Raw genomic sequence first — 26,766 nt, 5'->3', positions numbered from 1 at the left:
GCTTCCACTTCTGGAATATCTCATTTAATTTGCCCTTTCCATAACCTTAAAGAGAGGTTAGTTACCCAGCCTGTGATAGGCACTTCAGAATGACAGTGGTGTCTACATCATCTGCTGCAGAATGGTCCCTTCACTACAGCCCTCTAGGTACAGCAATTTAACATCAAAGTATTTGCTGAAACTTTGTTAAGTAGCTGCAGATGTTAGTTCAGTTCCGTATAAATACAGGAAACATGTCAGTATTTGCCAAATGGAAATGGGATAAAGTTTATGTGGGAAATATCAAGCTTGTAATAGAATATTACAAATAAGAGGTTGAGGGTAAGGTTGCTTCTTTAAAGCCCTTTCTGCAAACTATCCCTTTCTCTCTTCTCATTCCACTAACATCTGAACACATAAAGCTTTTTTGCACCAACTGTCTCAGTCTGGTACAGATTTTGTTTCAAACTGCACTAATTTTTAATACGTTCTCCACTATCAAGAGGCAGCCAAGACATCCTTTTATCCCCTTTATTCTTTCCCACCCATCCAGCTTTGCGAACAAAGTAGCAATGATATTGTGTAACACAGTACCTGCCCTGTCTCTGTTTTTTCACTGCACCACTTCCCCAAATCAATCATGCACTTGTCCTGGAGGGTTGGGTCCAGCTTCACATCCATGGCTCGCTGATGGAGGATCCTCTGGACCTCTGCTCTACATTCTCGTGATAGCTGCAAAGAGAACAGGGAGTGTTTGGCATATGGAATCCCTAAATCCACACAGGGCAAACAGGATGCTGTCGGTAAGGTTCTGAGAGTGACCAAAAATGCCATCATCAATCCCAGAAGGCACAGAAGTCCTGCACTGCTCAGCACAGGCCTGCCAGGACCCCCACAAGAAATGAGAGTTCCAAAACAGCTTGGAGCTCTGTCATTTAATTTAGATAGAGACTCTTCTCATTCCATTAAGTTTCATTTTATATTTTTAAACCTCTACTTCGCTTTAGGAAAGAGATGTCAGATCAGGTCCCCAGGCTACCTGCTACACCTTCACTCAAGGCTACACACTGATTCTGGAGAAGAAAGTCAAAGTAGCTCATGCCCTTAATACCAAATGGGAAGCCCAGAATAAGGCAACACACTCCAGCTGTAATTTCTGCCCAGCAATCCCCACTGCAGCACATCAGAGTCAGCTCTTGCAAGGCAGGAAGAAACAAACTGTAGGAAACTAAAGGATACTGGTGTGGTGCTTATCTGACCTAAAATGCACCAGTTGAAGCTTAAAGCTTCATACTTTTAAAAATCCAAACTACTGGAAGTTACCTAGCATTCTATCAACAGCACTGGAAACAAATACAGGTAAAACCTCCTGTGGGTTTGCTTCCAAGACTAAATTTCAAAATGACAGCTGCTCCCTTAGCCTACTTTCCAAAAGAAAAACACATTTAAAAACCTTTTCTCTCTCTGATAGATTATTTGCAGGGTGGCTATTGATTTCTTTGGTCAGCAGTAATATAAAATGGAATGAAAAAGTCTCAACTCAGCAGACTAAGAAACTGCATTAAAAAAAATTATTCCTAAAAGAGATGCTTTCAATCAATACTTGACCTCTGCCACAAAAGACCTTCTAAATCAAGCTGTGGAAATTAATTTTTAAACTGGGCCATTGTGTAAACCCATCAACTCCTAGGGACTGTGTACACTACAGTGCCAAAAGAAATGGAACTGAGTACCCAGGTGCTTTCATCTGAGTGCCCTGCTAAAGGCACGAGAGGGCAGCAAACTTGAAAAGAGCAGCTCTCAACCACAAATGCGATTATAGTGGATCTCCAGACTGCAGGGCAGCAAGTCAGATCCCCACTGTCTTCTTTAAAGACAGCATAAGCACATTTACCAGTACAGCATGCTCCGAAGAACTGGAAGGATGCATTATATCCATAGGAAGAACTAAATGAAATATAATCTGAAGCTGGGCACAAATCAAAACTTAATTAGAAACAGCCGAAGAAAGGTGATCTTGAAACTCCTTTTTGCATAAAACCAATTTTGCATCTATGCTGGCTATCTGCAAGGAATCACATTCCTCTTTGGAAAGACATGAGGGAGGACTTGTACTGGGATGGAACAGAAATGCAAGTTGGTGTCAGCACACCATTCTCTCCATGGGCCTGTGGCACAGGTCAGTCATCCTGCTGGGCCTACTTTGCCTTACCAGAACAACCACCTAGACCTTCAGGGCACGCTTGAGGAAGAGCTGGGCACTCAACAGTGCAACTACCACCTACAGTAAATGATTTAAAGTAGCTTGTCTGAGTTCTGGCAGTTTTAGCATTGCGTGTCAAACTTCCAAACATGTGTGCAACCCTTCTACCCCAGATCAACAAGCAACCAGTTGTCCATTAACACTCACCCTCCTTCCCTGCTCCTCTGTGCGATATGCATGCCTGTACAAGCAGGAGAAAACAGCCCCTGGAGGCATCAGCTCACTGGTCTCATTCCAGCCATGGGTATGGCAGAGGCGGGAGGCATCTCCCTGACACTTGCGGTAAAGGACTGTGTCCAATCTGCAAACAAAGGAGTTATCACTGGCACATCATTCAAACATGGAATGTTTTTCATATCCCAAAATGCTCTGGAGGCAGAAAATCCACTTCAAGTTTCAGGCACCACCAGGACACCACTCAGCAGCAGTGTCTGGACCAACTGGACCAACAGGTGGCCTTAACTCAATTTGGAATCAACTCCCTAAATAACACCAAGATTTTTAATTACAGATCAAATTTTCAACACTTCTTGAAGCACCTCCCATTTTCTTCTGCAGTATGCCAGCCATATGCTGACACATGAGAAAATAAATCATCTCCTTGATGCCCTGAAGGAGCAGAAAGGCAGGTACATACCCCATTTTCCTTGTATATCTTACACTTACTTTGCACTGCTGCCATTCTGAAACACTAATTCCATAAAAATCTGAGTTGGATTTATTCTGTCTGCCCTGGATTAGAGGCAAGTGCAAACTCAGTGTCCCCTGCTTTGCATGTAATTGCAGATCTCTTAAGATGATGTCTAATTACAAGAAAGCTAGGTGAGCTATTGCTAGCCTACCAAAATGGAAATTTCATATTTATAAAACACTATAGGAAAAAAACATCAAGTGATTTCAGTGGACACAATTATATAGATAATGATAAAGGTATCAACAAAACCCCTTCTACTCTGTGCATCTGTCTGAGGCACACAGTCAGTGCCATAAAATCATAAGCCAGTTCTGGGGAACAGTGGTTAAACAAAGATAAGCTAATGCTGCCCAGCCTGTATTATGAATTAGAATTATTCTTACTCCCAGGAAAATGCAAATAATCAGTCTTCCTTCTTCCAACCACTTAAGTTTGACTCAAACAATGAATTACCTGCTGGAAACAGTACAGGCAGGAGACCCAGTAATGAAGACAAACAGGAAGGGGGGAAAAATTAAGTATTCTTGTCTACCTATGGAGATAATTATTGAGATGACTAAATAAAAGCCAAAAAGCCTTAAACTCCCTGCTCCATGAAGCCCCATCTTTAAAAGCAGAAGGTTCACAGAGCACATCAGCTCTCAGCTACTGACAATGCTGTCCATAAATACATGAGTCAAGATTTTCTTAACGTTTGATTTGAACACTCCTTACAGTAATCAAAGCCCAGGACTTCTTGCCTTACACTCTTTGTGGCCACTGAGAACAATTACTCAATTTCTTGCAGTAACACCATTTAATGTACTCTATTTCCTCACCTCTCAATCTTCTTTGGAAGACAAGCCAAATACTTATTCTTTCCTCACTGGTCACATTTATCAAATTTATTCTCTCCTCATCCTAACCAACACTGACACAAGGGGCTTTGTAAGTATTTAAAATAAAGCACTCCCATCTCTGGATGAGAAAGATGGAAAAGTAGTGCTCTGAAGTGTATTACATCTTCTCTACAGGCTGTAATCACACTTAGAGAATTTGAAAAAGGCAGAAATGGAGGCAGGAAGCTTCTCACACAGTGAGTCTTTGTTATACTTAAAAACTTGGTTTCCTTAAGTTCCGTACTGTAGCCCTTGGAGTAGATACAACTGGCTGCCACCTGCAGACAAAGTGACCTTTGGCTTCAATATGGTCAGACAAAATTCTTTAATTAAAGATGTAACAAATTTTAGAGCTCAAACTTGAGAACATTTTAAGACTGCATCACTTCTAAAAGAGTACCTGATTTAAGCAACATCACACCTTTTATAAGCAGCTTTTGCTTTTAGTGTTCTACACAAGCATTAACACCCTACTGACCTGGTGTACTTGAAAGTCCTCTTCTGAACAACCACAAGCTATACTGTTTTACAAGAAACTGCTAATGCATACAAACACTTAATACAAACATCAAGTGAAGAAAAATCTTGTTTTACAGTACTCACTTCCAGTCACGAGATATAAAATACTGGAGCTCCAGGAGCCTATGCTCACAGTCTTCTACCATTTTCTCAGTATACAAGTGCTCCATCAGGCAAGATAGAATCCTACAAACAGAAGAAAAAGCCAGGCCACAGACTGTTAAAATCATGCTGAGCTTCCCTGTAACAGCTGGTGTTGCCAAATCAGTCTTCCAGTGACCCATAGAGAAGATGTTCAAACTCAGTGAAGATTTTTCTCTCCCTTCAAAAAGATTACATCTAAAACAAGTGTATATCAGATTTGTATTTGTTATGTTCCATTGTTTTAGTTATCTCAGCGAGTCTGATATACAACAAAATAAGGAGTATTCTATAGAAAACCTGGCCCAGGGGAGAATATATTATCAGACCTGAAGATAAAGGAGACACCTGTCTCTGAAGTATGGGTTTGCTTACCTGGCATTTCTAGGTTTGTCACTTCATGATATTGCTTGAGACTTACATAGTTAGAGAAATTAGCACATCTAATGTTACCAACACAAGTCTAAGTGCCTGTGAAAGCTACATCCTTCACCAGTGCTAAACCAGTCTTATAAAAATACTGGCCTGCTTGTACAGCAAGAATGGAGACATCTCAGTGCAGCTCTGTAGGTCAGGTTTTAGTGTCTCTACTGGTCAGCCACACAACCTTCATGGATGCCCAACAGGGAAAAAAGTCCCAGTTCTGACTGAGAGGCACCTACATGGGGTCTCCAGACCGTATGTGCTTGCAGGCTGTCTGTATCACCGACTCGCAGGCCTCGTTCAGCGCGCGGTCGATGCGGTAATCGGCACCAGGGTCCGTTTCCTGAATCAGGGTTTGAAGCTGGAAGAAAGGAATTGCAGACAGGAAAACAAATGTTAAAGACATAAATGAGACTACTTACAATCTCTCAGTGTAGTAATTCTATGCCAGTAACAACATCATGATGTATGAACTCTGCTCTGCAGTGTTTTATTTTAAGAGCTGTCCTGCCAACTCCAGCACTGCTGGACCCTAATTATCATTATGAAGTAGCCCAGGAACACTGGATGAGACCAGTTACACACTGAAGGTCAGCCGTGAACTTGGACTACTTACATACCAATTTACAGAATAGAACAGTTAAATTTTGATATACCTACTGTATTTTTGATCTATCTTAAGCTTTGATGGTAGCCTCATTCCGTAAGGCTGACAATACCAAACACACAAATGTTTTCTCTTTTCATGAATACTATTTACAACTGATACTTGAACCAATGTCTTAAGATAGTGTGCCTATCTACAAAGTATAAACCTTTTTTTTTTTTATTGCCTGGAGAGGACAAAAAAGTTTTATTGAAATACAGGATAAAATTCCTGTTCTGATGTCCCATGAAGTAACATTTCCTCAGGGATGCCTGCTCAAGGCTTTGGAAGTCAGGGTCTGTAGTACACATTTTTTTAGTATGTGTGTGTTTGTGTGTGTGTGTGTCTAAGGTATAAAATAAATCCAGGACACCATGTTTTAACTACTCAGGAGAAGTCAGTGTAAGTGAAAGATGAAAACAAAAATATTCCAAAGATTTAGAGACCAGGTGTGCCAACCCAAAGCTGATATCCCAGCACTACCTTTATGACTTCTAAATACTTTCAGTTATTATAGGTAAATATAGTATGAATAGTTGCATCAAGTCTTTTCTTCCTGTGAAACAAGTATTCTGACAAAAGCTGCAGAAAAACAATTCTCTTATTAATAAGGAAACATCACTTAGCATATTTAGCACTATGTTACAAAATCAAATGTGGACACAGTCCATGTCATCTGAACATTAATTTGGGAGGTGTCTGTTGGGCCAGGGGAAGAGAATTTGGGTAAATCTCAGTTTTGGGACAAGGGTAGCTCTGGACCGTAACTCCAAGGATGCCCATGCCCCACTTCATTTTCCATCAAGCTGTGGGTTTCCAAAGACTGATGGAAGGCAGACTGGTATCATCATTTGTCAGGAAAACATTTTCAGCTGACAATTTGAAGGAAAAAAAAAAAAAAAGAGAGGTTGCTGAGAAGGCAACTGCACACCAACATCAAATAGTATATATGCTTTTAACATCTTGACACTTAATGATTTTTGTCACTGGTCCTCAGCCCAACTAAATCAAAAGCACAGTTACAATTTTATCCTCCACCTTTCAAAGTCTGCACCTAAACACCATCCAGGAAACTCTCAGGGGCAAAGCCCTAACATCACAAAACACAGGCAAGAAAAAAAGCATCAGAGAACTGGAGAAAATACAAGCTAGCACTATTTATCCAACAGAAAACTTGCAGTCATGAGGAGAGACCACAGATTGCCTGGGAGGAACACAGGATTTCCTGTGACTTGCTCTTAATTATGCCCAGCCTCAGCTTCTAAGAGATGCAGGCAGCTGAGAAGAGCAGTATTTATCAAAAATTCTTGGGATATTTTCATTAAAAAATAATAATAAAAGACGGTGGTCAAACAGAACCTTACAATGGTCAAACAGAACCTTAAGGTCAAACCTTAACTGGATGTGCTCTTTACAAACTTGTGAGAGTCACTACAAGAGGAAGAAGAATACTATGGTTTTGCTGGGGCAGAGACTCACACAGCCTGCATGGATGGGGAATACTGTGTATGTGCAAACTCCTGGGATTACTTGAAATCAGGTGACTTACATATCAGAAAGATGGGTGAATAGAACCTCAAACCCAACACTTCCTTACACACACAGATTAAATAAACTGGCCAGAGCATTATGTAGGCAGGATTCTTTCTCAGGTCTTAGTTAATTGGTATTTTTGTTGCTTTCAAGTGGAAGAGGCCAAAGCACACTAGGTACAACAGCTCAGAAGCACCTTCTTATCCCTCCACCCTGTTTTGGCCACTACTGCAGAATTCCCAACCTTAATTCTCAACCACATGCACGATGTGCAGCACCAAGCCAGCTGCCCTGACTGCAGGGAAGAAGGAATAATTTGGCACCAGTGATAGAAGTGAAGGTTGTATAGGATTTTTCCTCCCTCATACAACAAACCCTTAGAGCTGAAAAGCAGCTGGATAAACTTTACAACACTCTGAACTTTTATCCTGGGCATAGAACTAAACTTACAATGAACTGCTAATTTAACAGCTGTATTAGAAGTTGGAGGCAAGAAAAATATGCCCTTTAAGCAAGGATTGGCGTTTTATACACTCAAAGGTCTGAACCAAAAAAACCCCAAAGGTAAGACCAGGGCAACATAGAAGCCATATATATTAAAAACTATTTGTGAACAGTTCTAATATAAAATATTGCTTCCACCAAGCAACACCAGAGATGCTAGACCCTGCCAGTACAGCTGCAGTCCTTTGAAGGGCTGATGCTCACACTTAAGTGACACTGTATCTCCTATCTGATGACTTGCCACAGGTACACCCACCCTCTCCCTGTGGGCAGGATCCTTTATGAGGCTCAGCACATACCCAGGGGTTCTCTTTCTAACTTTGGCCAAACCACTTACAGAAAGCCATTGTTCCTTTACCATTCACAGAGCTTTAGCATTTTGGCAAGTTCACTGCTCAAACTGAGACTAAACCCCCACACAGCTCTCTGACATTTGGGTCTAGACGTGCTTCCTGCACAACAGCAGTTAGGTGTGAGCACAGACTCCCACATGCAAGATCACTGTGGCTGAGGTGTCTCACAAGAAATGGAACTTCTCAAGTTAAAATACTGGGGTTTGAGAATGTCTAAGAGTGCATTTTGTTCAAAATTTTAAATACAAAGAATCACTCATAATCCACCTGCAGGAAAGGGTACTAGTCAATGCTCTTGCAGGAAAGTTAAATGGAGATTCTTTGGTTGTGTTTTCTTGTTTTAGGATTCTTTACATTGTTTCTGGCAGATGGGCTAACATTTTCCTTTCACAGGACAAGCAGAATCAGAGCAAACCTTCACAGACTGGACAGTAAGTAAAACCAGATCCAAAACAGACCTTTCCCCTTACAATTGCCTCTGGCAAACTTTCTAGGCAGGTGTGTCTGGTCATAGAGCTTCTACAAGGAAGAATTTCAGGACAACACCTGTTGCTTTGAGTTAGCCAAGAAATCAAGGTGCTGTATTAGCATTAGTTAATGATACTGCTAAAAGCACAAGGATGTGAGTTTTTGACTCTATAGATAAAGACAACATCTGGAGATGCACCCAAACCACTGCAGCAAGCTCTGCTGGGATCATCCCAGAGGAGCTATGCTGTTTTCTTCTTTCTGCAGGTGAAAATGTAGGGCACCACAGACAACTGCTCCACCATCAAGAGCCACACCAGAACCACACACCAAAGGCACTCTCTAGGTACCCAAAAAGAACTGAAATGGCCTCTGCTTACTCTGAAGGATGGATATCTAACTTCCCTTCTTCAGGGCTTGCCATATGGGCCAACCTCATGTGAAGCCTCTAGCCCAAGTTACACAGTATCTGTTGGAGTTTCACACAATATTCTCTTCCTTGCAAAGATAATTTATCTACCTTTAAAGGTAAAAGCAGAAAGCTCATTCTAACACATTAAGTCAAAACACAACAAAGCCACTGACAGCTGAGACAACCATTACCATTCAAATACAAAAAATAAGAACAATAAATTATTTAGTACTTCAAAAGTTGTAGGCAGCTATATAGTAGCTCTGTGTCAGTCTTCAGAAACTCAGACTATTGGAATGTTTATCCTTTTCTTGCAACCATCAATTTCCTCTTGCCCATAAAAATCCAGACAAGCTAAATGTAGGTATAAAATCAACACTTAATTTGCTTTCTCCTGTCCTTTGCCCAGAGACTCGTGGACAATCCTATTTACTACTGCATCACCTTACTGTAAAAAAATAATGCAGTAGCTTAAGTATAAGAGAACTAAAAAACCTCCAAACTTGCCCTAAATTTCTAAAGATATTTTTCTCTGAAAGTTTGCAATCCCATATCACTTTTGGGGGCCTCCTGTTTTGACTTATTACTAGTTCTGAACGTGCATGTCATGATCTAAAAATTATTCCCAATATTAACTGATCTTAAGAATATTTGCAAATAATGAAATTCTGAAGCAGCAGTTTCAATTTCATACTTAAACAGAAACAAATATTCAGTTTTTCACACAAGGGCTGCAAAGCCTAAGTCATGCACTACAGATTCCCGCAGGAATGACTCAAACTGTACAGCTGCTGCACCAGTACACCTGGTATTTATGCAGAAATAAGCTTCATCACAAAAGCACCCTATGACTTACAAAAATTTAACAGCTCTTAATTTATCTTTGTCTAATACACACAAACTGGCATCATTTGAGGCTCAAGTTTTAAGCTACATTTTAAACAAAAATGTACAGAACAGTGTTTCTGTTTATTAAAAGAAGTCAAGAGCACATATCTCCCCAAATTCCTACATTAGCACTAACACTCCCAAGTGCTCATGGGTCAGTAAAACCAAGTATTAAGTACAAAAAATGTAATTTCATATTAAAAAGCACTAATGAGTTTGAACAAAAATGAAATTGTTTTCAACTTAAAGAAATGATAAGCAGGATGTATTTGGGCCAAAATGGAGTTTAAAAAAGGCAAAAAGAAATATTCTGTTTTACAGAGGTAATTTGGAGGAAAATGACATTTCCTTCACTGGTACATCAACACACAGCAGTCTGCTGTACCTCCATGTCCCCAAAGTTCCATTTCCATCATTAAAGCTGAATTAAATAACAAAAGTAAAACTGAGTGGGAAGGTGCTTTAAAGGTTTTGTACATTTCCAAGGACAATACGCAAGGGAAAAGGGGAGGAGAGGGGGTAAAGGGAAGGACAAGGCATGTTTTAGAATTATAAAAGGCAAGTTTCCCCACATCTTGCACCCAGGAGAGAACTCCATGATTTCAAAGCTGGTGGAGAAGAACTACAGAAGATCCAATAAAAAACCCAGAGCACAACAATCCAAAATGTATTTTTTGAGGGGAAAAACATCACCCTTACTGATGTGCTGCTACACACCAAGTTCACAGCATGGCAAGTACACAACTGCTTCCAGCACTCAGCGGCACCCAGCAGAGTCAGGATGACTTCAGCAGAACCTCCATCGCAAGGCAAAACATTAACAGACAAATCAGTGCTTCTACCAACTGAGCAAACTGTGAGGGAAGTGACAGAAAAGCTCCTTACTGCCTGCTGACAGCTGAGCCCGACGTTTCCCTTCTCGCCCCGGACGACTTTCATCAGGCAGTGCAGGGTGCGGCCCTTCCGATGGAGGCCGGAGCAGTGGTGCTCGATCTCCCCTCGGCAGCTCAGGATGATTTCTGGGCTCAGCGAGAAGTCTTCCATCAGCATGCGCCGGTAATCCAGCATTTCACCCTGGCACTCACTGCTCACTTGTCGACCTGAGCCAAGAGAAGATGATGTGATTTAGTTTCAATGCTTAGCAGAGCCATTCTTGACCTGTGCTATCAGCATGTTGGAAGAGCGGGGACAATGTCCACACTCTGAACAACACCAGACTAAGACAAATGTGCTGGAGCATTCATGCTGGGGAATAAACCAGTGGTTGTGGTAGCTCCTGTCATTTAAACAACCCTGTAAAATATAGCCAGTCTATGGATTTAACACAGTTTTTTAAAAAAAGAATGCCTGAAAGATTAGGAGAATCTGATTTTGGATTTCACATTACAGGAGCTGCTTCTGAAGAATAGTTGAAAGCACTCATGGATTCGCAGTTCTGTAGCACAAGTCAGCTTTTCCCCATATGCTCAAGGGCTCCTTTTTCCACTGCAGAAGTCACCTTTGGTAGGCGCACCAGCTTGGTATGTAACTGGGAGAGGAATCTGTCTGGACAGCAGGTTAAACTTTTTCTCCAATGAAAAGGTTCTCTAGGGCAATAGCACATAAATGCTCAGGAAGCCAGAACTCAGACTTAAACAAGAGTGTATATGGAGTGCCCAACAAACCACTGCAGCTGCACAGAAATCTTGCTGTAGTAAATGCTTAGATCTGCTATAAGCTTTCCTGCAGTCCCCATCAGAACCTATTTATATGTGCACAACATCCCATGGAACAGAGGACACTCCAACAGGGGCTGCCAGGCGTTGTAACACATGCATATGGTGCTGTGTGGAATAATCAGTGTTCCTCCTGGGCTATGCCTCATGCATGAGACACTGCAGAACCTGTTCCACCATGAAATTGAATAGCTGAACAGCAGTTTTCTGCATGCAATTCAGGAAACCACCTGCCCTGCTGCAGGGAGAAGTGGAAACAAAAAAAAAAAAAAAACAACCCAACAACAACAAAAAAAACCCAAAACCACAACTCTTCTACAAACAGGGCACATCATTTCCACATCAATCAGAAGCAATGAGTTATTCAAACTCACAAATGCAGACTGCTTATGGAATTATGGCAGCCTTTCCATCCCATGCCAGAGGCACTGCAGCATGCAGCCCTGCTGCTCACTCTGAAACAACCCAGCTGCATGCCAAGAGGGAAAACAAGCAGTTCTCCAGTGCAGATCTAGAGGATGTAACACATTGTTTCACATTATGGCAATTTCACAGAGAACCTGTAGCATGGTCCAGCTGCATTGAGCCTTCTAATGCCTTTGGAGACAGCAGCTGGTATTAGGACACTTCCAGCTTTACGTTAACTTTAATGCCCAAAAATAATATTCTCACACTTACTTTCTTTCTATATAGGGAAAAACCAGAGTCAGAGAAATTAAGGCATTTACTCAAGCTACTGAACTGCAAGAAAAGACCTTATTTACAACAGGCAGAGGACTGAGTATCCCTGGTTTTCCCTGAGTGAGGATAAACAGGTTCACTATTCTGTGTTTTAACCTTGTAGCATATTTAATGCTTACTACACAATGGAGGAAAAGAGCTGCTTGAATTCACAGTGAATAGAAGGATTTGCAACTACAAATCAGCAGTCCAAGTGGGATTTGCTATTTTGCATTTTAAACTTCTTGTCTGCACAAAAGGAGTCCATAGCAGAGGGGTTTACTCAGCTATTCTGATTATCAAAACAACAGCAATGAAAGCACCATGATGAGGAAATCTGCCTTGGAAACAAAGTTTGGAAAGAGGAGAAAGAGGACTGTAAATACGCATTGAAGGTCCCTTATTTTAAAATCAAGGTCCCAGCAAGTCTTGTATTCCACTTACCTCTGTGCACAGCAGACTCTAAGCACATCAGCAGATAGGAAAGCCGGGCTTCCCGAGAGCGGGGCAGGTTCTCCACGTTGCAGCGATATTTCTTCAGGTCGCTTTTACAGGACTTGGCCAGCGAGTAGCTGACTTTGTAGTCTTGGGCAATGAGCTTCTGGCGGGTTGTAAGCGCATCACGACACTACAGGAGACACATTGGGATGGTGGAATGAGCTTCTGTGCGCTGGTAGCAGAGAGCTGGACCTGCTGCTGTCAAGTTTTCAAGTTGCATCTCAGAAAACAACCAATGCTTCTAAATTCAGGCATTTAAGCTGGACTGCAGCTAAATTTCATTTGTCTCACAGAAACCACACAGTTAACAATGCACACCGAGGTCAACAGATCAGGGGTTTCAAAGGGAGCAGCTCTCTGCAGAGCAGTTTTCAGAACTGCACATTCATCCACCTTTTTGTGAAGAGAGTGACTCATTTGTGGTAACTAGGAGCAGTTGCTGACATTTATCCCAGCTGTGGTACATGCTCACCCCATGCCCTCAAGAAATAACCTTTTACAGTTGCATTTACAAAATAATGCATTTCTTGGGTTTGTCACGCAACGCGCTGAACAATGATAGCGGCTAAAACAGTCTAACTGTGGGAATTTCTAGCCATTTTCCACAACTGGTGAGGTTCGTGAGGATGCACCCGAACCCAGCAGCTGCAAGAACAACCCTCTAAATTTCATCCAAAAAAGGACCTGGAAAAACACTGCTACACTTCACAGCTTTTGGGTTAAATTATGTGAAAATTAAATCTGAGGGCAGCAGATAACTCAGAATAGCTCAAGCAAATTTGTCCATTCCCAGCCCACTTGAAAGGAAGGAAAACAGTGAATATCTAGAGTAGGGAGAAGAGGGAGCAATCTTGGCACAAAGAACAGGAAAGTCCTAGAAGTCGCTCCCCAATTTCTTACATCAGGTTTTTGACTTTGCCCCCTTCTTCCCACACCTACTTGAGGACCTGGAAAGCCCTACTCCAAGATATTCCCACTCCATCTTTCATGCTTCTGTGCAGTCCCAGACCCTAGGGCTGGACAAATTTACTGCTCTGGACACAGGGAGATACAGGCTTGCAGATACCTCATCACCTGAAGTAGGGAAAGACTGGATACAGCCCAGGAGCCAGTTTTGGATGACACAAAGCAAGCCACCCACCAGCAGCTATTGCTGGCTACATGTGTATGCAGCAGCCAACGCCTTCGGCAAGGAGGGACTCTTTGCTGGGTAACAGCTTCTACAAAACCAGTGACTTTGCAGATGGTCCAACCTTGGCAGCTACAAGAGTGAGAACTACATTTAGTGTTCCTTCTGCTCTGCAAACTGCGCCCTCAGAGCATCCACCCCTCTCTCTCTACAAAGTCATCTGCTGCAGCTTGGTGTAACCTCTCTACATCTTATATTCATACCTCAGTCAGCTGATCATGGAAAACACCCTTCAAAAACTACCACTGTCCCTGTATAACTAAACAGAGGTTAAGCAACAGCAGCAGTTCATTTCAGTAACACACTTCTATAAAATGGAGCTTTGTTTAAAGCCCTCAGAGATCCCTTGTTCAGATTTGAATTTGTTAATTGGAACCAAGCTGTCAGACAGCTAATGCAAAAAGAAATTAGTCTGATCCCTTCAGTACTCTGAGTCAGGCTCCTTCAGCAGATCTTCTTTGAGGAGATACAGATACTCATCTTCACATCCTTTCTGACAGATTACAATTCCATATAATCCCAAACATTACGATGCTGCTTCCAAAATCACTGAAGGTATTGCTGCCGTAACAAAGCACCTACACCAACACAAACTTTTCAGAACTAGCTTTCTAGAACAACTTTTTTTGCTGTTGTTGAAAACCACATCTTCAAGAAAACCAGAAGGAAAACTTCTGTTCAGTCATTGAACCATGCATCCTTCCCACACAGAATGTGATGCTTCAAAACAGCCTTAAAGACACAAGTGAAAGAAACACAGCTTCTTTTTGTTTTTAATCTGTACAATTACAACACCATTTATCCAAGGCTCACCCCAGCATGCTGTGACTGCTACTTTAAACAGTCACAATGCTACCACTTGAGCTCCATGTCTTGCCTCTCCAAATTACCCACCCAAAAGCTTTGATTTATTTAAATCCTTTACTTGAAAGACTGAAACTTGAAACACAGAAATATCAAAGTAAAAGCATTTGTTAAACTAGCTGATTATCTGACTAGGAAGATGACATTTTCCTTAACACTGGAAAAGAATAATGCAGCCTGGACTGAGGAGTGATCTGATGATTTCTGCAGTAAGGATTTGTCTCACCAGGATACTTACTTTTTCACTCATAGATTCTTCAAACTTGTGATTAAAGAGGCACTTATATACTCGGCCTTCCCCAGCCTGAGTCTGTGAAACAGAACAGTGACATTTACCCTTAAAGATAATACTTGTAACATTTGACGAGCAGGCTAAACTACACCTGAGGAAATTTTTTTTTAAACTAATAATATATTCAAGCTAATATTTCAAATGACAGCAATAGCTTCTATGCAATAAAAACCCTTTAAACTTTATTGCATTAAAAAAAATCTGGTCATGTTCATCACCCTTTCAGTGTAACAATTCTCAGCTAATACAAGCTAACAGACTGAACAATGCAGCTCATGCTAGGCATAAAAAGTGCTACAAGTACAGTCAGACCAGGCTTACTTTGTGCAACAGCTCACAGCAGAGAAAGGAGTGGTCACTCACCTCTGCCTTTCCTCCCCCACTCCCCATCACACCAGCTCTCATGCCCCTTAAACCATTTATGCCAATTCAGTTCATTAACCCATTGGAAATAATGTGTGCTTGTTGGGTGAATGAATTTAATGCTGGAATTACTGCAAAATGACAATTACAGGGTGTCTGTTTTCAGTATTACACAATGTCACTCAGGCTCCAGTCTATAGTTCCCTTCCACTGCTTTTTCCAGAGAGGTTTTGGGGTTTTTTAATGGATCACTGTAGAGAGAAGGAAGAGGAAAGCACTCACATTTTCACAGAATCGCTCTCTGTCATCTCGGCATGCAAAGTAGAGATGCCGGTCCAGGTGGAAATCATCAGAAGAGAGTTCAGCTACACGAAGAATTGCTTTCTTACACTGATCAGAAACCTGGATTCGAGAATCAGTCTCCTCTGCCTCTTTTACCAGGCCTTTTTCCAGGCATGCCACCACCTCTCCTTGTGAGTGAGCATCCTATGGGAGAACAAGACATCTGTAACCAAGCTTTTACACAATCAAGTGAGCTGTGATTCTGGCTAAGTACCACATTAATTAAGCAACAAACTATCTACATATAGACTTCCCAACATTCAGCATAAACTACATTTAAATTCTGAGGAGGCAACAATTAAGACCTGTACTAAACACACTTTATACATCACCATCCCACTGATGGTCACAATGAAATCCCCCCCTCCAATGCTCTGGGCTTGTTTTAATGTGACTTAATGAGATTATCACTACTTAGTCACACTGCTCAGAGCAGTTTACCAAAACAGCCAAATTATCCTTAATCTGACACAGCTTTCTTGGCACCATGGCAACAGCAAGGAACAGCATCACAATAAGAAAATGCCTGGGGAGAGAAAAATCACAGTTTTGCCATGCCAAGACAAGCCTTCAGTTTGGGTGGTGAAAATTCACGATGTAAAAAAGGTCACAAAGGAGCTTTGACCAATATAGGCTTCTCAATTCTTCCACTAAGAGAATAAAAAAATGCAACGTATTCAAGAGTAGACAGAGGTCTCTGACAAAGCAGTTCTGGACCAGTGCTGTGCACCACATCCACTGTCCTGCAGGCCTGGAGACAATATTGGACTGTGAGCAGCAACTGCCAATAAACACAGAGCCTGTGCTTTGTTCAAAAGCCTGGAAGAGGCAGGGCAAAGCTTAGCAAAGCTCCATATAGCTTCCTATACCCTCATGATGTGTTTAGAAAGAAACCCGTGCCCCCTCCATACCTCTGTAGAAGGTCTGGTTCCTCTAAAGGACTCAACTGGTACAAATTTCTCAAGGCTTCTACAAGTTTTTCATGTGAAAATTTATATTGCTTTGTATTTAATTTATATTGCTTTGCTGCAAGAGGATATTGCCACTAAACTTACACTGTCTGAGTATGCAACAATGCATGCATGCTCACATTGAGCTGAATCATCCAGCCTGGCATTTGCAGTCACCATTTAGGAGCCATCCCTTCAGCTTCTCTGTCAAACAGATCATCCACTGCTGCTACAGGAGCATGAGTAAGAAAGCAGTCTCCAGAAAACATGCCCATGACTACGCAAAGCCACGTATCTCTCCCAAATCTTTTCATTCTGACATGTCTGCTTACACAGGCAGCCTTTGAGTCCTGTCTTACTTCTGCTACACTTGGAGCACAAGCAGAATTGGTTGATTACTTGTTAACTTGTAAACACAACCCAGAAATATCATCAGTTTAAAAAGGCTAAAAGCAGTTTTTCCCCTAAAAAAAAAAAAAACAAACAAACTTACTTTGGAGTGAGAACTGGCCAATTCCATACGCTGAGCAGGTATCTTTGAAGAAATATAATTATATATCAACGGTCCCTTTAGGACTGATCCTCAAATCTGGATTCTGAGGAATAGTACTCAGAAGTAAGTTTGCCACATCACTTAAAATTGCCATTTATCCATAACCACATCAAACACAAACACTGTTCTGCAAACTCTCATGGTCAGCCACGGGTAGTAACTACAGCTGAGAAGATGTCAAGTGTGAATGATTGAAAACAACCATTTTAAGCTCCTGTGGCACATTTTTGCTCCTGCCTAAGTGAAGTTGCAGCTGGGAGGCAAGACAGATCAAGGTTACTTTCACTCATCTGCAGCTTTCCTTTGCAAGCTAGCAAGAAGGGCAGAAGACAAGCTTTTCCTGCTAGGAAAATCAGAAGTTTTCTGTTTCATTGCAGTGTGGGTTTAGATTCCTGGACAGAATCATATTATATATGTAAGTAAACCTGTATTTAATAGAAGGTCTGGAAAGCAGGTTTCCATATGCTGGGTGCTGAATGTTTGTTGTTACACTTTAGGGACACAACATGAAATGGCTCATCTATTGCATTACTTTGCTAATAGAGTTTTCACATTTGGGCAGATCATCCTGAAGTGCTGGCTACTCTGCAGCCCTGTGTTAGAGCAATTTTAAAACATGTCAGACTCAATAGAAACACACACAAACGAACCCATCTGGCCCCTGAAACACACCCTTTCCTCCAACCATCAAGCATTTACACACTGCCTTGCAGCACCCTTAAGGTTCCTGTGCCCACATGGCACTGTTTGTAAGATTTCCTGGCCTAATCTGGGGTTAATTTTCAGGCAGATCAGGTCCCCGGAGTGCTAGTGCTGACTAGTTAAGCAATTTTAAGGACAGCCTGACTCTTCATTTCCTCAAAAGTGCAGGAAGACACCCACACTACTGCCAAACAGAGCATGGGACTCTACCAACATGGTTTAGAGAAATATCACTTCAAGCTTTAATTATAGGGTAACACCTACTGTATTTAATATTGTACAATCCCTTATTGCAGACTGGAAGGGAAAACAAACATGTGTGCAGCTGCACTCAACCACCCTAAAGCAGCTGGCAATCAAGGCTCGTCCCAAGGATGACAGGACAACTTTGACACACATTGGTTGTACCTGCATCACCACCCAGCTCTCCACCTCAGGAGATGCCTGTTCCCACCTGCATTCCATGTGCCAGCAGTCCTGGGTGGTCAGCTCAGCTTCAGAGGCACCAAAGTCAAGAGTCATCATCCCACAGCATGAGCTCTCCCAGTCCTGCTCCAGCACCAGCTGCCTGCTGTGTAAAGGCTGAAACATCTGCTGCAGCTCTGCTGTGGAATGAATCCTAAATACCATTTTCTTCTATCCAGGACCCATTCTCAGAAAACCTTCACTGCAGAGTTGAAAAACTCTAAGTTCACTCCAGAAGTCAGGACTCCTGCAAAACTGCTGCCTCTTGACAAAGTCTAGACTTCATTTTTCTAAAGCAATACACTGAAATACAAGAGATTAAATCTAAAAACCACATGTGGTTCTTGGAACATAGCTTCACCACCACTATCAAGTTTTAAATGTAGTATTTTAACTGAAAGTTGCAAATATCTGTAAAACATACCAGATAATTATCTAGTCTGGAGAGCCCTGAAACTCTTCATAGCTTTATGAAAGGCTATACCTAGATCCACAAAAGATACAAGCAGCTTTCCAGTACTGTTCCACAGCACTTTGAGCCACAGAGGAATGAAACTTAATTCTAAATATATGTGCCCAAGCAAATACCCTTCAGCACAACACTGGGAGATTTTAATTCCTTTTACTAAAATTCAAACTCCGGCCATCCAGCTTTAGGCCAAAACAGAATTTTAAAAACATTGGATTTACTATTCATTTTCCATTAGAGATTCCACTTTCCCCTCAGTATAGTTTAGATTTTGCAATGGCTGGGGATTTTTTGTCATTTTTCAGAAGTTTCCCAGAAAGGATTTTATCCTGTCTGAAACCTGACATGCCTCAAATACACATCTGTTCCAGCTGCAGCCTTGCAGATAGAAGCTAGAAAAGTGACCCAAAGAGAATGAAGAGTAAAAAGCAGCAGCAGGCAGGAGAGTAAACCATAACCTGTCTCATCAGCACAGCAACCTGCACTGGACAGTTGTGCCAACCCACTGGAGCCAGAGCAGCCAGGCTATGGAAAATCACCCAAGAGATCTACTGGGAGCTCCAGTTCAGCATTCCACCTGGCTAACCCACACACCAGGGATGCTGAGATGTCTCTTGGATTAGCTAATTCCCAGTACTTCAGATGATAGTACCCTGCTATACTACTACACTGAGTAAACAAAGACTGAGCTGAATGTTCTCTCTTCCTGTTTAGACTCAGTTTCCTCTGTGTCCAGTACTTTTGTGAAACTAAGGAAAGAGAGCAACTGTAATCAAAGCACTTAGAGGTAAAAAACAAAAACAAGAAAGCAATGGTCTCCTAAGGTATCTTCCTTTAGGAAAAATATTGTTATCTGACAAAGTACTACAAGAGAGGTGCAGCTGACACTTATGTAGCCTTCATTATGGCAAATAATCAACTACAGCTTGGACATCATGACTAAATAGCACCCTGGCAACTACACACTACCCACCAGAGTTTGATACAATCCTGGTCCTTCCCCAGGATTGGGAAAGTAGCTCATTTCAATCGGCAGCTGAAGAAGAAAAGCTCCACTGCAATTACCCATTTCAATTTCAAATTAGATCCCCATTGCATGAAGATAAAGCAACTTTAAAATACCAGGAGACCAAATTCATTATGAAACACAACAGCCAAATGGAGAGGTGACTGAAACTACCATTAAATGTTTCTCCACTAGCTGGGAAAAGATGAAGCCATACCCTCCTCCCCCCCAACACAGGCACGTTAGAAAACTTAATGCTTTCAAATTATACATCTACAGGCTTTCTGTTACATATAGCAAAATGAAGTCTAGGGTCAGATCAAGACTTCTTAACTGAACTTTATTGCTCTTACAGAGCGGAAACCCAACTAGAAATGTGTGAAAAGAAAGCACAGAAACCAACACATCAGAAGCAACAAACTCAGTAAGAACAGAATTCAATTAGGAAGTATCAAGCAAGTCTAAACAAAAAAAGGAAATATAGAAAAAGAAGATGGTTAGATAGCAGAGAAGCTTCAAGGGCAAGGTAATTCCACATTATCAACCTAAGTGCCTTTCACAGTTAAAAATGCCAGTTTATCCCAGGTACTCTGGTGAAGCTATCATACAGTAATCACCTAGCTGCCTGATGTAGATGGAGTTCATGGTCTAGCTGTGCTTATCTCCATAAAAAAAGAGAGAGAATCTCTTCCCCCATCCTCCTCCTCAAGTGTCCAGGTCCTATTTATTAAATTCAGTTACCTTCAGTCATACAAAAGGGCAATGACTGCTTCTCTACAGGTAACTCTCAGAAGCTACAGCATGGAAATAAAACCTTAACCAGCATCTGATGGAAGCAAATTAGATTTCTCTGAAGCAGCAAAGGGATAGAACAGAACACCAACAAAAGACATGCTTGCATAGCCATTTATAGCTGTTTCCATAGCAGTATAGAGTACTTCAATTGCTCCAAGTGCCAAGGATGACAGCATAACAAAAGATATATGACAGGCTGCAACGCTTTTTCAAACCAAGGCACAATATTCTGGGTTGGGTACCAAGAGAGAGGAATATGCATGAGCCCTAGTAAAACCCATAGAAGTTTGGTTAATGATCACTTTGCTAGCCCACAGTAACTTGGTGATACAAAGTTTCCCTTCTTCTGGTGCCTTGTGACCTCAGCCACCCTGGCCATCCTCCCCCTTTACCCGTCTGAACCGACCAGTGCGGTGAGTTGTACACAGTTACCCACACAGGCTTGCCCACACTGGCTTCACTCCCACCATTTGAGATTAGGTTTGTGCTTACAAAATCCCCTCTGCTGTATCCCTTCAGTGCTACCATAAGTATTTTAATTTATTTAAATTTGGTGAAGCCACAGGTAATATGCAGACCTGACACGCAGGATTCATGTTACACTTCTAGTTGTATAATGATTGCTAAAAGCAATCTCTCATTCTCATTTCATGAGGTCTTTCAGCCCAGTATTATTTTATGGAGAAAGCAAGTTACTCAGTTGTTACCAGTCTGAACCTATAGCACACCCAAGTTCTGTGCTTCTGTGGTTGTTTTTGTTCTTGTTTCCAGAAATGAGTCCTTATTTTTGTGCTTTCTGTGGCTCAGCTAAGTCTTCTGGAATACACTCGAACTTAAATTTAACACACTAACTGCAAATATCTCAAACAACTAGGAAAGCTTCTTTGTGTAACCAAAAAATGTGTCTCTTATTGCAAACCGCTTCATTAATAGCTCATTTATAAGACTAATTGTTATAAGCATTAAAGCTATAATTTTTAAAGCACTGTATAAAGTTGATAGGCTAATTTTAACTTTATCCCTAAACATAAAAACTTATCATAGAAAAAGTCACTCATTCCTGCAGCACTACACATGTGCTGCCTGCATTAGCTATGCTGAAGTAGACAGGGAAAGACAGTCCCTTGAAAATAATCTCACATCTAGTCAGTATAAACTGTTCTTTGCATCAACCTCTGCTTAAGTCTCATAGGCAAAAAAGCACTGATTTAGTAAGACCAGGACAGTACTGATAAGTGTGTACTACTAAAATGTGACACCACACACCCTGTGCCCTTCAACTGATTTTGTAGGGGCAGAGGAAAGGAGAAGCAAACAGATAAAAGCTGTTGATCCAGTCAATCAACTACAGCCTGAGAAAGCAGAAAGGGTTATATAGCACAGGCATCATCACCTTGATAACCTTTGTGTCAGACCCAACCAGACTATGAAATAAGCCAAGCAATAGGTCTGCTTAAATTTATTATTTGGATTCAGTATAGTGAGTCAAGCTCTAGAGGGCCTCATCAAAGAGACAACTACCTACCAGATCACCTGTAGTGGAGTGTGGAAAGACAAATGAAAGTCTCTGCATAGCAGTTCCTCATAGAGGAATGAATGCACATTTATTAAAAAGGAACTGCAAACAATCAAGACACCACCCTTTTCAGACAGATGAGATATACCATGTATTTTCTCAGCTGCAAGTACAACAGTAACACTATTGCAGAGCCTCCACATCAGTTTCCTGAAGTGAATGACTTTTATGAGTCTATTGGCAATCTACATGTTCTCCAGATACCTTTTCTCCAGGTCGAATGCTGCCACACTTCAGGAGATTGATGTCAGCTTTGCAGTCATCCATGAAGCCACAGATCAACCGATAATCACTGAAGATAATGGCTGTCATTTTAGTGATGTACTGATGGCACTGGTACTCAGTGATGTTGCCTCTGTGATCCACCAAACATGACACCAAGAACCCTTTACCAACTGGTTCATCTGCACACTCCTTTATCTGTTAAAAAAAAAAAAGAAAAATTACAGTGGTTGCAGCTTATGAATTTAACCTTATAAGAAAATCCTCAAAGAAACTTGAATCTGTAGCTTCAAAATCTGCTAGCAAAGAAACCCTCTAGGCTTTAGTTTGATTTCCAGTAAGTCAGAATAATTGAAAATATTTCAGAAATGAGAAATCTCATGTGTGCCAGCATCCAAAAAAAGCAAACACAGCGACCTTGAGGATTATAAATTCTATTGCTCAATAATCATCTTTTATAATTACACTGAACCCCTGCAATCAAGTAGATTTGTAGGAAAAATGCTAGTTTGACAAACCTTTATTTAGAAAACTGAGCATATTACAACATCTCTAAATCATACTTAGACCCCCATTAGCCACCTGACCTCGTACAATATAAGATTTTGGCCAGAAGTGAGACTTATTCAAAAGTCAACACTATTTATGGAACTGTTTATAACTTGCTAGGAGATGAAAAATACTATAAAGGAAAATTCTCATCAAATTCTTTTCTATGAGGCTCTTGCATGAACTGATTGTTGGTACTAAAACCATTTTACTCAGTGGTCTAAAAAAAGTAAAAATCACAGCTAACCAAAGCTGAAAGCTGTGAGGAGATTGGAAAAGCAGCGTACAAGAACAGACAGGTCCCCAGCATAAATCACAGCCTGCAATGCTCAGGGAAGCAGACAGGCCAAACCCACCACCTCTGGAAGTAAAAGATGCAGGCAGCTTTGACAGTGTCTTTCCAAAAGAAGGGGAAAACATGGTTACTTATCAGTTAAGGATGGTCCCTGGAAGAATCATTTGATAGGAGCAGTGCAATGCCTCACTCCAAGGAGCAATGAGACTACACAACTCTTTAACCCTGGCAAGCCCCTGCTGAAATACTTGCCCAGTTCTGGTGGCCCCTGCTCGGGAGTGTGTTGAAAACTGCAGTCATAATGCTGCAGAAAGAATCCCTGGCAGGCAGACACTAAAGTTCAGTGCTGACAGGTTTGCAAGGAATAGATACATGGGCTGACTTGATTGCATCAAAGATTTGTCCCTGTAAAAATACTGAAGGGCTCATCAATCTCAAGGAAGATCTATGGCAATCAATAATTCTGGCAGTTTCAGATAACAAGCAAGGGCAGTGCCAAGGGAACAGGCAGGAAACCATTTTATCAGTTCTCAAATACCAAGTTGGAATATTTATATTGGAAATTTTAAAAAATGGAGAGCTGTCTCTAGGAAGATATATTCTAATTCAAATAAGAATAACTCAGGGCAACCTATGACAGACTCACACAGGCCAGACTAGATGAATAAAACAGATCCCTGTCTCAGCTTATGAGGCCATTACTTTCTGTGTGACAAATAAAACATTCAACATTTTAAACATCATTATTTGAAGGCAGATGGGCTGGTGAAACAGTTTATATTTAATCTAAATAGCTACTAGAAAAACAGTTACTAAAACCAATGTAATTGTTACAGATAAGGTGTAAAATACATTTTAAAGTGAAAACACATAGGGTCCTTGCAGGGTGAACAGGATGGAGTTGAGCAAGTGCTCTCTGAGAAAGCTGCATCTTTGGTTTGGCCCTGCTTCAGCTCAAGTACCGTGAGCCAAACCAGCACACAACAGCAACATGCTGTTTTTGGAAGAGCCTGGCTTTGGAAACAGCTCCAGAGCTCCATGGCCTGAGCCACTGAACTGCAGAAAAGACCAAGTGAACATGTTAATGCCAGGCTACTTCTGAAGCAACTACTGTTATCTGGTAGCCAACTATAATTATAGGTTAAAGCTCTTGCCAGAACTTATAAAAGCCACAACAGCTGAGAAGAAGATAAATTGGAATTTAAAACTGTATTTAGCTGATAAAATTGAAGGTGCATTTTTCAGAACATACCCATACCCAGCTGGGTCAGTCACCATTTCCCAAATGACTTTTTCTAGGAATTGCTCTTCGAGTTGTATTTTGTTCTTAGTGCAAAGCAATACTTTAAACAGAGCAAATTCATCCAAAAAGGTACCTATACCTGTTAGTGGCAATTTAAGGAAAATATGAACAGGTTAATATTGTATGGGAGGAGCATATGCCCACTACATATCTGTTTTAAAGAGTTTTGTAGAAGTACCTTTAAAAAATATTAGAGGAATGGTTTATGCATCTGCCTTAGTATTAAACACCAGAAGATCAAACACGAGATTATTGTTCCTTATCTAACCTTTTTTTAACTAAAAACCATGCACCAAATGGCAAAATTCTGAAATTATGTATACTCTTCCCACTGCTTTTAAATGCAATATCCCAGATTTACAGGGCATCATTCACAGCAATGCCAGACTGCCACTGTATAAAAATGGTAATTAAACAGACTATTAAAAGAGCATTTTCAAGAATGCCTTGGTTGTAAAAATTCTGCAGCAGCCATATGACATAAACCAGAAAAACATGATCCTTTCTATGATCAAAAAAAAGTGGGATTCAACAGATTTGGCAGTGTTTGCTCTTGGGAGGTACCAAACTCCAACTACAACACAATCCTTTGATGCAAGCTGTCCTCCACTGTTTGATCTTGTAGCCTTCTTCTAATAAGTTTTTTTTTGAGCTCTCCTTACACTAAACAACTTACACTAGAGCAGACTAAATGTTTTTTTTAAAGGCAAGTTTATGGCTAGGTCACATTATATTGGTGGATATGCAAACCATGTTTTTGAGAGCATGGCTTAGTGACTGAATTAAGTCAGCTGAAGCCTGTACAGCTGCAGAGCTTCCCTGAAGCTTCCACTGCTTCCTTGCTTCCACTGCTTCCCTGAAGTCTAGCTGAAAACCACCACAAACAGGGATGGAGACCTCAGCTCAGCTAGCTCCTGCATAAACACACAGCCTCAATAGCTCAGGCATGAACACAAAGAAAGAAATGATTGATCAAGTCACCTTTGAAGCTGTACTGAGGTGAGTGGATGCCTGAGACACAGAGCACTAACTCCTAGCGCAACCTAAAAAGAAGTTCCTAATATGGTCTCCTTGGATTAATTACCCTTTAAAACTTGAAAAAAACCCTCAAGTTGATTACCATTTGATGTCTGTGTGCTTACCCCTTCTGCTAGCAAGACACAGTCCAAAACCAGCCTTATGTTAAATTCAGCAGAAGCCCTGCTCCAACAACACACTTATAAATGTCAAACACATGATAAAGAGGGGACAAATCCAATTCACAACCGATTTCTGACAAAAGGTCTGGTAGGAGCAGGTGGGTTGCTAGTTCAACATTTCTTTCTCCCATCCCTTTGCCTGGTACCACTAAGGTACCTGGCTTCTTCAGCAAGGAGACTGAATTAATTGCAGGTACAAATTTGGTATATGATACTAGAGCTTTCCCAAATCATTATTCACACATTAATTTGCTATTAATTAGCAAATTAGCTATTAATTCACAAAGAAACAGAAAAGCCTCAGTGCCACAAGAGCAGCCATGCCTTCCTCCTGGCTTACCTCAGCAATAGTGGACTTGCAGACTTCTCTGGCCACGGATTCAAACTTTGGATCTGTAGTCAGGTTCAGCTTGTAGTTCCACAAGAGCTATAGAGAAAGCATTTGTAGAAAGGGAATTTAAGAGTTTTCCATGAAGAATAACAAATATTTTGCTTCAGAAAACAATGAAACATCATTTATACCCAATCTCTATCATCATGCTTCTACAGTGAAATGACCAATAATAAGTCTCCTTGACAACACCTTTGTCCCTTCATTTCTGCAACAATTTTCTCATACTGAACAAATTCAGGCTGTCAGAAATCTCTGCAAGGTCATGAGCTGATTCATTAAAAACAAAGATAACAAATGAAGAATATTTCATAACTGAGAGGATAAATGAAACAATGAAAGGTTTAAACTTCCTACCTGCTGCATACTTAGCAACACCTTTAGCCCACCACATCTCTGTGTGCCATGGTGTGCCTGTCTGATGCAAGTGAACTGAACAAATGAAATACTCAATATGAGCAGATATCATGCTGAAAACCTTATAAAAACCTAGCAAAAAAAGGCAGAGACAACGCAGCTTGATCCTTCTGTGAGGGCTGAGACCAGACAACTTTTCAGATGCAGATATATTTCACATCTACAGGAGGTTCACTCTTGCTAAGCAAAA

General features: G+C 41.1%; 1 protein-coding gene across 1 annotated transcript in view; it reads right to left on the bottom strand.

Moving 5' to 3' along the window:
- Positions 1 to 26,766, bottom strand: part of GLG1 (golgi glycoprotein 1) — an 83,082-nt gene that overhangs the window by 15,953 nt on the left and 40,363 nt on the right. The window contains exons 3-12 of the mRNA XM_053953079.1: positions 26,109 to 26,195; positions 22,405 to 22,620; positions 15,625 to 15,828; positions 14,926 to 14,997; positions 12,581 to 12,764; positions 10,587 to 10,801; positions 5,137 to 5,258; positions 4,418 to 4,519; positions 2,390 to 2,543; positions 574 to 711 (exon numbers count right to left, since the gene is read on the bottom strand). Of these exons, the coding sequence (XP_053809054.1) occupies positions 574 to 711; positions 2,390 to 2,543; positions 4,418 to 4,519; positions 5,137 to 5,258; positions 10,587 to 10,801; positions 12,581 to 12,764; positions 14,926 to 14,997; positions 15,625 to 15,828; positions 22,405 to 22,620; positions 26,109 to 26,195 (1,494 nt within the window). The remainder of the gene's footprint in view (positions 1 to 573; positions 712 to 2,389; positions 2,544 to 4,417; positions 4,520 to 5,136; positions 5,259 to 10,586; positions 10,802 to 12,580; positions 12,765 to 14,925; positions 14,998 to 15,624; positions 15,829 to 22,404; positions 22,621 to 26,108; positions 26,196 to 26,766) is intronic.

The sequence above is a fragment of the Vidua chalybeata genome, chromosome 11, assembly GCF_026979565.1.
Source record: "Vidua chalybeata isolate OUT-0048 chromosome 11, bVidCha1 merged haplotype, whole genome shotgun sequence".
Taxonomy (NCBI): Eukaryota; Metazoa; Chordata; class Aves; order Passeriformes; family Viduidae; genus Vidua; species Vidua chalybeata.
The sequence above is the reverse complement of the archived record's forward strand: the minus strand, read 5'-3'. Positions and strand labels throughout refer to the sequence as shown.